The 13,124-nt window shown below is 39.9% G+C and overlaps 1 protein-coding gene across 4 annotated transcripts in view; it reads right to left on the minus strand.

Moving 5' to 3' along the window:
• Window positions 1-13,124, minus strand: part of ldlrad3 (low density lipoprotein receptor class A domain containing 3) — a 99,555-nt gene extending 86,431 nt beyond the window's left edge. For 2 of the 4 annotated variants that reach the window (XM_085411816.1, XM_085411817.1), the window contains exon 1: window positions 12,774-13,123. Coding sequence is in view for 2 of the 4 variants with exons in the window: in XM_085411818.1 (XP_085267944.1) it covers window positions 12,774-12,828 (55 nt within the window). In the remaining 2 variants the exon portion in view is untranslated. Of the gene's footprint in view, window positions 1-12,773 lie in introns of all 4 variants that reach the window. The other 2 variants (XM_085411818.1, XM_085411815.1) reach the window with 2 other exon arrangements.

Below are 13,124 nucleotides of genomic sequence, written 5' to 3' on the forward strand. Positions count from 1 at the left end.
ATATTTTTGTTTGTGGACTTGGTTGAACTGAGAGTTTGTGTGTGTGAGACAGTGAACACAATGTTCATTGTTGAAAATGACTGGCCTGTGGTTTTAGTACTGGAGGAGTCCATTTCTGTCATTATCATGTTGGTGTGTGACATTTACAATAAATCTGGCTGAGCAGAGATGTGTGTGTGTGTGTGTGTGTGTGTGTGTGTGTGTGTGACAGAGAGAGAGGGAGGAAATGATGGGTGATGTTCATGTGTGCCCATGCGTATGATGTGGCCCTTTGCGGTAACACAGTAAAAAAAAAAAGTGGCTCTTGGTCTCTGACTGGTTGGCCACCCCTGCACTAGACCCTAGTAAGACTAATAGTTCTGGTCTTATAATGACCTAAGATAGGTCTGAACTTCATGCTTTGCCCCCATTTCATATGATAACAACCTCCACTTTCATTCGCCCTCCCATAGATCTGTTCTGCTTTCCTTGCTTTTAAATTTGAGTAAATAAAAACTGATTCTACTTTGCATTCCTGGGGAGCAGAACTCCCTTTTGTCTTTGGCATTCATTGATGAATTTAAAAAAAAAAGAATTTATTTTGTGGCCCGGTGCTGAAGGCCGCTGCCAAGCCATGGTTGACAGGGAAGCAGCATTAAGGCAATTAACATGGGCTTTGCATTTGATTTTGGCTGGCAAGACTGCCTGTAAACAGCAGGCGGGATCGGGTGATTAGTTCCTGTGAAGATGAGCGCCTCGCCTCCTCTGGTTCCTTTCCAAGAGAGGATTACCCTTTGTACATATTGCACATACACTCTACACCTTATACCTCCACAAACACAGCAGCATACACTGGCTCACAGGAATGATAACTGGCAGAGAAGAAAGACAAATGTGGGGAATAAAGTGTGCACACCCAAAACAAGGTGCTGACAGCTCAGGGGGTTAAGCCATATTTGTGACGTGACAGAGGTGGAGTTAGTGCTCCTCTGCATACTTCAAACTTCCAGTTTCTGCATGACTTCTCTCTCCTTCTTGACCTTTTTAATCATCCATTCAACACAGAAACTAATTCTTCAGATTCAGATTCATTTCAGGAGCAGGTAATAATGAAGACATTCAATATCAATATCATGGGGTCTTGAGTCAAGGCTCTGAAATTAATTGTGACAAATAAGCAATTACTTCAGGTCGGACGAATTGAGATTGATCTTATTTGCTCATTTACGCACTCGCCTGGAGAAATAGCATCAACTGCATAATAGCTTTTATGTCTCTAGATTGGAATTTCACCTGAGAGCTTTCTAAATCAAAACGTGTGTCCGTGTGAGTGAGCACGCAGTAATAGGTGAAGAGGCTTCAATTGGCACTGTCAAGTAAATGTCAATCTGGTGCGAAAAGAACTGCGGTCAGATCGCTCCCTTGTGCTTTTCCTCGTAGATAAGAGTAGATATCAGAGTACCTGAGGTTTAGCTGTCCCTTTCTCCCACTCTGTCAGGCCTAGTCAAACACAAGTTACGGAAATATGTCACATAATGGCATTCAAAAACCTCCAAGGCGATAATATTCACTCTTAAATCTAGAATCTGGCAGATTTCTATTAGTAAGACATAGAGTGTGTAAATTTCACACTCTGTAGCACCTCAATTATAAATGTGAGGCTTGTTTCCTGAGCCAGCATTTCTCTTGTTTTAGTTTCAGCTGTGAACTCTTGACCTACTGAGCAATCCTAAATTACTGTGAGGTGTAATACAAGAAGAAAAGAGTTCCATTAACTGTCTTCATAATCCTAAAGATTAATCTAATCCTGTCAATGAATACATTAGCGGTAACGCTTTGCTTTGAAAACAGCGTTCACCTACAAAGCTATTAAGACAATTTGCATATTTATCACAAGACACTAAATGCTCATGTACTCACAGTTGGTGCACAAAAGATACCAGCAGGGGAAATAAATGTCTATGTGATTGCAATCAAAAACATCATCTAGTTGAAATGAACATTTTTCTTATGATTACATGTTTGGAAAATTGCACCTAATTGCAGCTTCCAAATCTGGTGGATGGAGCTGGGCCACTCAACAGAATGATGAAACTGCCAGGGCTGTGTAATTATTTTAAAACAATTATGTGTGAGGTTAAAGATGTACACACACAAAGGTTTAGTGCTGCATAATTTTCACCACAGGCATTTGGTAGCTAATATGTACATCTTGTAATAAAGGTGGCAAAAAAGGAAAGAGTAGAAAGGAAATGCAGGCATGGAAAACTAAATCAACAAGAGATAATTAAGTACAATTTTTTTCCATATATCTCAAGTCAAATTCACATGAACCCAGCAACATGTAACTGCGCTTACACCCCATATATTTTCACATAGTTCCACTAACAAACAAAGTATCAGCTGCCCTGATGGTATCCATTTTTCTCTGTGGGTTTTTGTTGACCTTTAAGGTAGAGTTTGTTTGGTTTGACAGTGGGATGGTGGAATTTCAGTCCAAAATAGCCTGTCAGTGTCCACACTGGCTCCCATTGTGGCCGTGAGACAAAGTACAGCAAATGACTGCTGATCACATGGGACAGCAGGGGAGCCAGCTGTCAGCATGCCAGGATCTCTTCCCTGTGTGATAGGAGGCAGAGCAACACAGGGGACACATACAGCAGGTCATTCTGCTCTCACAGGGAGCACCTTGGATGAGGATGAAAGTAGAGAAACCAAGGTGAGCGGGTGGATCGAGCCAAAGCTGTTTAAGATCCAAACAATGTAATCTCTATTCAGCTTAGGGTTCATATCCAGAGCAGTGTGCATTTCTGGTCTGAAGTAATAACACTGGAAGCTGTTCAAGGTCAAACATTTTAAAAATTCAAAAATTTCAACAAGACTCAACGTACTGACAACAACACAGTCTGATTCTGACACCTCAAACCCAGTCATGGAAAAACAAAACAAAAAAAAACTGTAGCAGACTCGACATCCATCCAACTCGATCAGCTAACAATTACAGTCCACTGTGAGTCCTGCACTGGAAGAGCAAACATAGGCAGGCTTCCTGATACTTTGACATTTAAAATCAGCAAGTGTGCAAGCTTAACTGTCCTCAGGGCTCCACAGTATAAACAGGTTATATTTATACATACATTTACTGTACATCAGGGTTGTCATTGTTATCGTACAAAACCTGATAGACATAGCTAATATGGCCAGACTGCAACTCTTTGCATTTCACAAACCTCCCTTGGAGAAGCTCAGTTTGGCAATTTACTGCTTTCTTGTTCCAGTTTATATACATTAGACAAAACGATACAGATCGATGGATAAACTCCATTTGAAATTGCATTGCAGCTTTTATTTCTGCAGTAAAATTTCTTAATTTAGATTACATACACTATGAACGTCAGACATGAGTGCTCTGCTGATCATTTCTTTCCCACCTAAGCTGTAACTGAGCACATTGTGAGTGTTTTGCTAGTTCACAAAGCGAATGAACGCTGTTCTGGAGCTCCATCAATGTCACAGTGTGAAGAGTGTCTTCACAGTAAAAGATTATTAAAAATCATAAAACAATGGGATATCAATAAAGAGGAATGAGCTGTTTGAACTAATAACGGTGACCCACGAGCGGGATTTATTAAAAACATGCAGGGTTCCTAAGTTCATCTACCTCACCTCCAGGAAAAACTAAAATATAAAAGGTGTGAAATGTGACTGTTTTATAACAGACTAGTGTCAGACTTGACAGGAATGGGAAAACCTGCTCTCCTCCTCTTAGCTGCTACAATATGTGTGTATGTGCTATAAAAAAGTCACTAAGACACTGCAGCAGTCTTAAAAATGCTACAGAAACATTCAGTGCTTAAACAAAGTTCTGAGCACATCTCAAACTACTTTATGGCTCTGGCACTGCAGACAGCTACAATCAATGTCTAGCACAAACTATATTCAAGGTTGACCCCACCAGGAATAACTATTGGCAGTATATACTGTAAAAGTGTAGCGAAAACACTGTAGTTTGTAAAAACTGAAAATGCCATATTCTTGGGGTGACAAAAGAAAAACTACATATTTTCATTTAAACAGCTCAAATCAGTAAATAAACAGAAACAAGTTAAGAACAATCCAAAATCAATACATAGCACTGTGCAAAAGTCTTGATCCACCCTTCATTTCTTTGCCCTTTATTCCATTTCCAAGAACAGAACAACAGACAAGATAATCACATACTGCTTCAATGCTGCTGAGGCTCTGGGGAGGCCAGTACACGACTGTTAGTGTTCCACTGTGTGGTCACCTATCGTGTACGTTTTATTGCATTGGCAGTGTGTTTGGTATCATTGTTATACAAAAAAATGAAGGCTGTTGCCAGTCAGGCAGAGCCATGACAGAGCCTCCACTTGCAGACTCTTACAACATTGTCTCTTTCCTTACATCCTACAGACATATTGATTATGTTTTGAACCAAAACTCGGATCACTCCATAAGACGTGTTTTTTTAGTCCAGTTCTCGTGTAATGTGGCATACCTCAAGCCTTTTCTCCCAGTTTCCCTTCCTTAATAATGGCTCCTTGACAGCCAACCTTCCAATGACTCGATTTCTGATGAGGCTTCAGCAAACAGATGGATCAACTAAAGGGCCAGATGAATCTCTTAGTTCCTGTTTCATGTCTTGGACTTTTCCCCCCCCTATTTCTTAAGGACACAACCTTCAGATACTGTTCATCTGCTGTAGATAGTTTTTAGGTATGCCACTTTTTATTCTTCCCTCCACTTATCTAGTTTCCTCAGACTTTCTAAGGCCACATTGTACACCATGCTGAGATATGCAAACTTGTGGGAATTACCTTGTCTATGCATAAATATTCTTTTTTTGCTATGCTTGGCATTTCTCAACTAAAGAAATTGGAGTGGAGCAATTTGTGTTTTGTGACAGGTTACTAGTAAAAAATGTCTAAAGATACCATTTAAAATATTCTTTGTCAGTTTTCTGTTATATGTAGGAACAACACTGGCTCAGCCTTGAATGAGTCACAGGTCAGTGTTTAGTGGCTTAACAATCTACCTGAAAACAGGTACAAGGACTAGAAAATGAGTGAAAAAGCCTGGGGGCCTTTTGCTCAAGAACACTTTTAAAAATACAAGAAAGTCTGGCTCCTTGGAGCCAAAGTATAAAGAAATGAGGGGTAGCTCAAGATTGTTGCACGGTACTGTATAATGTGCTGTTTCCTAACTTTTTCCACTATACTTTTTCTTCCTCTCCTCCAATACACATACACAAGGATTCATGAAATATTTAGCATCATGACTTCTAGATCAGAGCTGCTCGAAGAAACAGGACAGAGCACATACATTTCCCATGGAGGGAACACACATAACAGCCAAAAGGTCCAACTATGTACAAATCCCTTATTTGTAAATGTCCTGCAGTATACACGTCACTTCAGCACTAACTCTGTGATATAAGTTATCTGCAAATATTAATTATTTTGTCACATCTTCAGATTTGAAAATAATTTTTGGGATGTTTACTTCAGCAAAATATCACATATTGCATTGTTAGATGCTTTGCAATGGTATAAGCTCAGTAGTCCTTTTGGAGTTAAAAAATAGTCTAAAAGGCACTAACACCAGGCAAAATCACAAATTTCAGTTCAGTGAGTTGAATTATCTAAGGTGAAGCCCAGCTGACAGGTTGCAGTGCAACCATCTGTGCCACGCCATAAATAAGGCAAGTTTAAAGCCCTAAAAGGGTCAAAGAGATCTGTTGTTTCTATAGAGAACCAAAACCGTTTTTGTGCCAAGCCTAAGTCTATCGACAGTGACTTGCTTTTGGCACTGGCATCAACCACAGACTGTATATAAAAAGATGCACAACATCAGCCACTGGCTTTGTCCACTGTATTTTGAAGTCTCAATGTTAGTAGTGCATCTGTAGCCATGTTGGTTTTGAGGTTTTAGAGTTAGATGCAGAAATGTCTTTGTAGATTTACGGCCAAAAGTGTGTGTACATGTGCGTGGTTTAAAGTATGCGGGAGGTCTGCACATTTCTGCTGCATGTTTTTCCTCTATAAACACTAGTTTTGGGGAGGAAATAGAGACACGCTGTTCCGGTTTGTAAACACTGTTTATACATGGGCCTCCTGGTGACTGCAAAGGCCATAGGATTTAACCGACTGCATTTTGATGTTCGTCAAAACATTCAATACTTACTGCATTTTTGTATGGGTGGCACTGACGATCACAACATCTTCATCACTGGATAAAGACAATAAAAAATAGCTTTGTGTTGATTTACAGTTAAATGTCCCTGTAACCGGACAAGTGAGCCAAAACCATTCCAGCAGAATACCCCAGGTTTTTATTTTAATTTGTCCCTATTGTGTATTAATGTTTAACTTACAAAAAAGGCATAAACCACACAATATGTGGTCACTACAGTTAATGATGCTCTGTTCCCAAGGACTGAAACATGACTCCAGTCATGTGGCTTTGTTTAACAACTCAGGGAATTAAAGCCACACTGGTCCTCCTTTAAGTCTAGGCATACTGAGCAAAAGCAACTAAGGCTGAAAGTAGGGATGGTTACCGTTAAGACAAGTAATATAAAACAGAAAAAAACCCCAAAACATTTCATTTCTACCACTGCCAATACCAACGCTGTTAGAGGAAAAGGTGGAAACAAAAAAGCAAAGCGTTTGTTGCCAACAAATCACTGAATTCCTCCCTGCTCTAGGCACTCTGAAACTGATGTTGAATTTCTGAATAACAGTTCAATTTATGCGCTGAACATTTCCATTTGAATTTATGAACACACCCACACCTAGGCAATGAGCCTGCAAATTCTATTTTCCTAATTTTTCCAGTGCTGAGAGAAGAACCAATAATAACAGCATTTACTGATACTCCTTTCAATAGTTTACCCCTGGAGCATGTTTAAAACTGGGTTTCAATACTCATGCTTTGCTGGAAGCATATCAGCTAAGTCAGCCACAGAGGAGGAAAAAAACAACACAACATCTCTTTCTCTCTTCCCTGTTTCAAAGACATGCAGTGATAAGCACAAACACGCAGAGTTTTATGGGGCCAACTGGCCTGCCTTCGTGAACAAACACTGAGGAAATACAAAGCACAATAAGCGGCAAACAATGTGATTCTGTCGTTCTGTTCAGTAAGAGAAATGACCCGAATAGTCTTTCTCTGGTTATGAATGGAAAAAACCTACCTCCTGGCATTTATGTGTGGCCTTCTAACACAGAGTGATCACTGGAGTGCAAATTATGTTGATCAAGGAAAATGGCTATGTCAGGCTGAATATATGGTGTGGTTGTTAATGTTCAAGACCACACACCCACACACACACAGTAATTTTGCATGCTGCTATGTACTTTGGGTGAGCAAGCCAGTTCAGTGTACAGTGAATAACAGTAACCTGTAAAGCATCGAGGTTTCATTCAAAATTCCCCACTTAAGTAAGGTGTGGGCTTTGGCATCTCTTTGAACTTACTTGTGTGGTTAGCAATCTAAGGATTTAATAAAAAAGTACAAGTAAGGTTAAAGCTTAAACATACACAAAGAAGCTTAAAGCTAATCCTATGTTTTATGGTAAATAAGTGTCACAGAAACAGAGTCATCAGTTTCCAAAATTGTGTTGACTTCTCAGTGTTTTAGGATGTTTTTCCACCTTTGCCATTTAATCTGTTTTAATTGAACTACGCCTCATTTTCCTCCTTGGGGTGACTCCTTTGTGCTGATGTGAACACTGTAATCACATTTAATCAAGGACCAAAACAACCACGCCCAGACTAGTTGGACGATAGGGTCCCCTTCCAGTTCCAAACAAACTCCTGAGCAGTTTGTTAGCAATAAGAACAAATCTCAGTCCGACCCAAATAACATGTATACACTGCAAGTTTGAACTAAATGCCTTTCTGCAGTCGGGTATGTGTTGCATTGTGGGATGCGGTAGAGTACCATAGACATACAGAAAGAACAAACTATAGCAACTAGCTGTAATATGGGCTCACTAGTTCAGATCACAGCAACTTCACACTGTATTTATTTTGTTGAACCTTTTACGCAGAGTGAAACCTGAAACCAAAACCAGGCAACCAGAAAACGGCTATAAGTTTAGAAACTCACTCAGATCAGAGTAAATGAACAATAGATATGTGACCACTCTTAGTGTTGTAAGTGACTAATTTACTTGGATCAATTCTATTGGACAATAGATAAATATGCCATTAAAGGCCAAACAGGCGTTACAAAATAACCTAACCCTAAGTCCAGTCATAAGTCTGACCATTAGAATTTAGAAGATTTAGAACCTTATTTTTAATAAAATTCAACAAAGAAAAATAATCTTTATAATGTGTACACTCAAAAACTAGCTACATTGCTTTTTCAAAACCAAGCCTGCTTTGCTCCAAAATACAGGGCTGGGTTGGTTTAGGGTAACCACCTAAGATGACTTGGGCTTAAATGAGTGAGTAACTTAAGCTGTGGACTGCAGTGTTTTTGGTCTGCTACTAAAAGGAATATGTTAAAAAGAAGTAAAAAAATAACTTGACAGTTGATGAAGACTTAATGAGCAGAACATCCAAAACACTCCTAAATGAGGACTCTACAGCAGATGATGAATTACTAGAGAAACTAATAAATACAGTGAAACAGGTGACCACTTTCCTCATAAGTAGCTCCTGATTTACTAAACCAAAACTAAGCAAAAATTATTAACCATCTTTTCATTATTGATCACTTCATCAGTAGTTTGAACAGTAAGGTAAAGCGGCACGTCATACTGAGAAACTCCAAACTATCTTCAACATATCATGTCCTGTCTGCTCATTATCTATTAAATCATTACCATTATTAACATTTTATACAATCATTATCTACATTATCTTTTGTTATCATTATCATTTTATTGTCTGCATTATTGACTATCAATACCTCATTACCTCAGAGGCATTTCTTTAAGGCTTAATTATCAGGTAAATCTTCTGTAACTACTGACATATTACACTTTATAAATTAGTGCATAATATACTCATTCTTCACAGCTCATTGGTCACAGCCGGCTGTAGCTAATGGACAAATGCTGTGCTATTGTGTGTAAAGAATATTAAATGCACTAAAATATCATTTGAGTATTTGCAGATCTTCAACATTCACAATTACAGGCATAGGGTAGGTAACAAACTATCTGAATCTGCAATGTATATAGAGAGTTTTTAATGTAAGGTTTGTATATCTGTAGTGACATTATCTGTTGCCAAAAGTTCAAAAGTCAATGTTGTCATATTTCCCCATTCCCCCAAAACAAATTAAAACTAGAAAAAGTTGCATTTCCTGCGAAAATGCAGTGTGAATGCTAGGGATGGGTATTGATAAGATTTTCACGATTCCGATTCCATTTGATTCTGTTTAACGATTAGATTCTTTATCGATTCTCTTATTGATTCTTTTTTTTTTTCCTTTTTCTTTTTTTAAAGGGGGAAAAAAAAATTGTACATGTAAATGCACAGTAATAGCAGGTTTTGTAATAAGGCAGATCGCACTAACATAATATGCACTGTTAGTTGATTATTTACCTGCTGAATTAACGGGAGAGGACGTGCAAACGTTACCGCTGCTGCTGGGTTGAGATTCATGAGTCCGGAGCGGAATTAAAATCACGACATTCATTTAAGGTCATCGCGTGTTTTGTGAGCAAATGCTTTTGCATATTCGTAGTGTTTCCTCCCTTAAATGAAATATCTACTTTGCAAGTATTGCAAGTTGCCCTGTTGTGTTCCGTTCTCGTAAAGTATAACCAAACTTTTGAGCGTTTGAGCCTCTTAGGTGCCGTGTTTCCTGTCAGGTAAATGACGCTCCGCAACGTGGTGACGTCATTCGGGGCGACTGGAATCGATAAGGGAATCGTTTGCAATTTTGGCAAACAATTCCAAGGAATTGAAACAGTGGGAACCGGTTCTCAACAAGAACCGGTTTTCGATACCCATCCCTAGTGAATGCCGTGTAGTGGAATCTGAAAACAGCATAAGGAGAACTATCTGCTGAAAACACTGTGTACAAGCTGAACTGTTTGCTGAAAACTGCTTTATTTGAAACACTATACTGAAGAGTGTCAAGAAAGCAGGGAGAGTGCAAGGAGGGAAGACTTGCAGCAAGTGTCGCAAGTAGAATTCGAACCTTTGCTACCAGATCTCACGGTGGCTGTTCATCCCACTGAGCCAAACCAGTTCTGGTCTCAAACAAAGATATGATGAGAGAAAAAATGTGCACTGTGCAGAAACAGCTAAATTGTGCTGAAAAGAGGTGATGAAGCTAAATGTTCAGCAAAAAAGAGATGAAGAACCTGAAAATTTTGCTGAAAAGAGCAGAAGAGGCTGGAATTTGTGCTAAAAAAAAAAAAAAAAAAAAAAGAGGTGAAAAAGTTGAAAATTCTACTGAAAAGAGCAGAAGCGACTGAAAATTTTGCTGAAAAGGGGTGAAAAAGCTGAAATTTGTGTTGAAAATACTTAAAACAGTTGAACTGTTAACTGAAAAAAATGTTGCCATAAGCAGGATTCGAACCCGGCCCTCCTGCTCTGAGAACGGCTGCTCATCTCACTGAGCTAAAACATGGCTCAGCCCAGCAAGCAAAACTGGTGATCACACTGATAATGTTGTCCCATTCAGCAAAATGGGGTAAAAAAATGGCATAAAAAGCTTAATATCTGAAAAAGTATAAAGGTTATGAGCACCAAAAGATAAAGCATACATCAATGCTGTGAGGCATTCACACAAATATATTATTAATATTTATTGAGAGAGGAGAGAAAGACTACTGCTAGAAGTTGGTTATGACACAACCTTGTATTTACTTTGGACTTGACCAACATTTCCAGTATAGCACAGCACTAACCACTATCTAACGTCCTAGTATCCCACATACTGATTGTTAAATCCTATGCTGTGTTTTAGCTTTTATGCTGGTTTGGACAACAATACAACACAGTCACATAAACAGAGTCTAACTCATATTAAGCTGACATTATTACCCTGGTCAGGCTATGAGCTAATAAAACACTGAAGCACCGTTTATCTATTCAAAGCTGAGCAGACGTAAGCCATACAAAAGAAAACAAACTACCGTAATATTTCGAAAGAAAATTTCTTACATTAATCACAGATACATCCTCCTTTGCTCCTGCAGAGAAAACCAGAGTGGGCAGCTCACACTAAATCTCTGTCTGAAGCTAATATAATGTTATTTGCACTTCTGTTTCAGTGACACGAGCAAAAACATTTTTCTTCTTCACTGCAGACATTTCAGTTTTTCATGTCAAGCGAATCACAGGTGTTGCTAATCACATTAATGACGGCTCCATTATTTTCAAGAGTCCCAGGAAGTCATGACAGCGTGACAACCCACAGCACCAGGCCAATTATAATGAAGACGTGAAAGCGAATTCAGCCAATAGGAATGCAAGAACAACCGTCTTGTGAAAGAGTTACAAGTGTCATCTTTAATGACTCTGAACTGATTGCAAAATATACTGTTTATAATTAGGTTAATGAGATTTTGTGGGTAGAGGGCAACTGCAAGTACACAGAGCTGTAACTGGCCTGTAACCCTCATCAAATCCTGCTAACTTAACTTTCACAGTTAAACTCCACTTGCAGGTAACAGCGTAGGCTACAGGAAAGGAGTGGGGCACACAATGGACTAAATAGAGTAAGAGCCAAAACAAACACAGCCACCTCACCCACCTTCTTCTTTTGATTAAATACCCAACACCCCACCAGCCACAATCCACTTATTTATTCACATTGAGTGTGTGTGTGTGTGTGTGTGTGTGTGTGTGTGTGTGTGTGTGTGTGTGTGTGTGTGTTTCTTCTGCTGGGACAAAACAAGCATCATCATCACCACCACAAGCATCTTGGCTCTTTTTAAATTTTCCAGCCACGCCCATTTAATGCACCTGTAGCTGGGAGACCGTGAAAATCCACCTAAAACCCACACTGCTGGAAACATCAGCAATGCTGTCACTGTTACACTCCATAAAAGCCACGCATTTTTTCGTCATTAAAAAGCAATAAAAGCAAATCCAATTATCTGTGACTGATACTGTTTATTTCTGGGTCATATATTTATTCACTGTAGGTCCTCACTGAAGCATTTGAGCATCCTGTAATAACCACCGGGGAAATTATACGTCACTAATGTGAACATTAGCTCAAATCTGTATCATGTTTAAACCAAGTAAAAGAAACAAGTGGCTGTCACAAGTGTCCCATAAACTACAAGACGTCATTCTCCGGGCCCCGTGCAGCTTCCACGGCGAGGCTGGAGAACAGCTTGACTTGTCAACGGCGCCCTGTCAACAACCTCTCACTTATAACGTAGCAGGGGGAGACCACGGCGTCATCTCAAAACAACCCGGTGAACGGACACGCCACGGAGGAAGTCTCTAACAAAAGAAATACTTTGTCTCAGAGGTGAAGGGGACATGTAGCGAATGCGAGACACTCGACATGCACGAAAAACTCTGAAACTGCTGCCAATAATCCAGATTTACTGGCGCGTACGCACACACAAAGTCCAGTTCAGTCGAGGGAAAAGAAATGTCTTATAAGTTCTTTTCAAAGACGTCGTTTCGCTAACTTTGAGGAAACTCGAGGGAGAAAGTAGTGCACCACACAGCCCGTCCTTAAGAATTTTTTATATCAGCGCCCCCTCTTCCTCTGAACTCGCACCGAAGCGTGTCCGCGCCGTGATAACTACGTTAGTTTCACCCTGGCTTTGAAAAACTTACCAACACTTCTTGAGCCTGACCCCGAACCAAGCAGAAGGTACCAGATCCACATCATACGGACGCCTTTTTGTGCACCCCCCGGCCTACTCCTGCTGTCCTGCCCCGCTGCAGGGCAACAACTGAGGGCAAGAAAAGGGAGAAAAAAAACTTCTCCTTTGCTTCGCTACTCTTGCCTGTTTATGCTCTTAAAGTCTGGCTCTTTGACGTCTTCCGGAAATCTAAGAGCGCATTCGGCGAGGAAGAAGTGCTTTCGTTGGGACGGCCGTAAACTATGGAGTCCAGTTTGGGGAGGAGGGGTGGGGTAGGCATGAAAGCTGGAGGTGGCGGTAGGCAGGCTGAGTGTAGTCGGTC

Source organism: Rhamphochromis longiceps, linkage group LG7, assembly GCF_057381845.1.
Source record: "Rhamphochromis longiceps isolate RC_006_pf linkage group LG7, R_longiceps_female_GT1.1, whole genome shotgun sequence".
NCBI lineage: Eukaryota > Metazoa > Chordata > Actinopteri > Cichliformes > Cichlidae > Rhamphochromis > Rhamphochromis longiceps.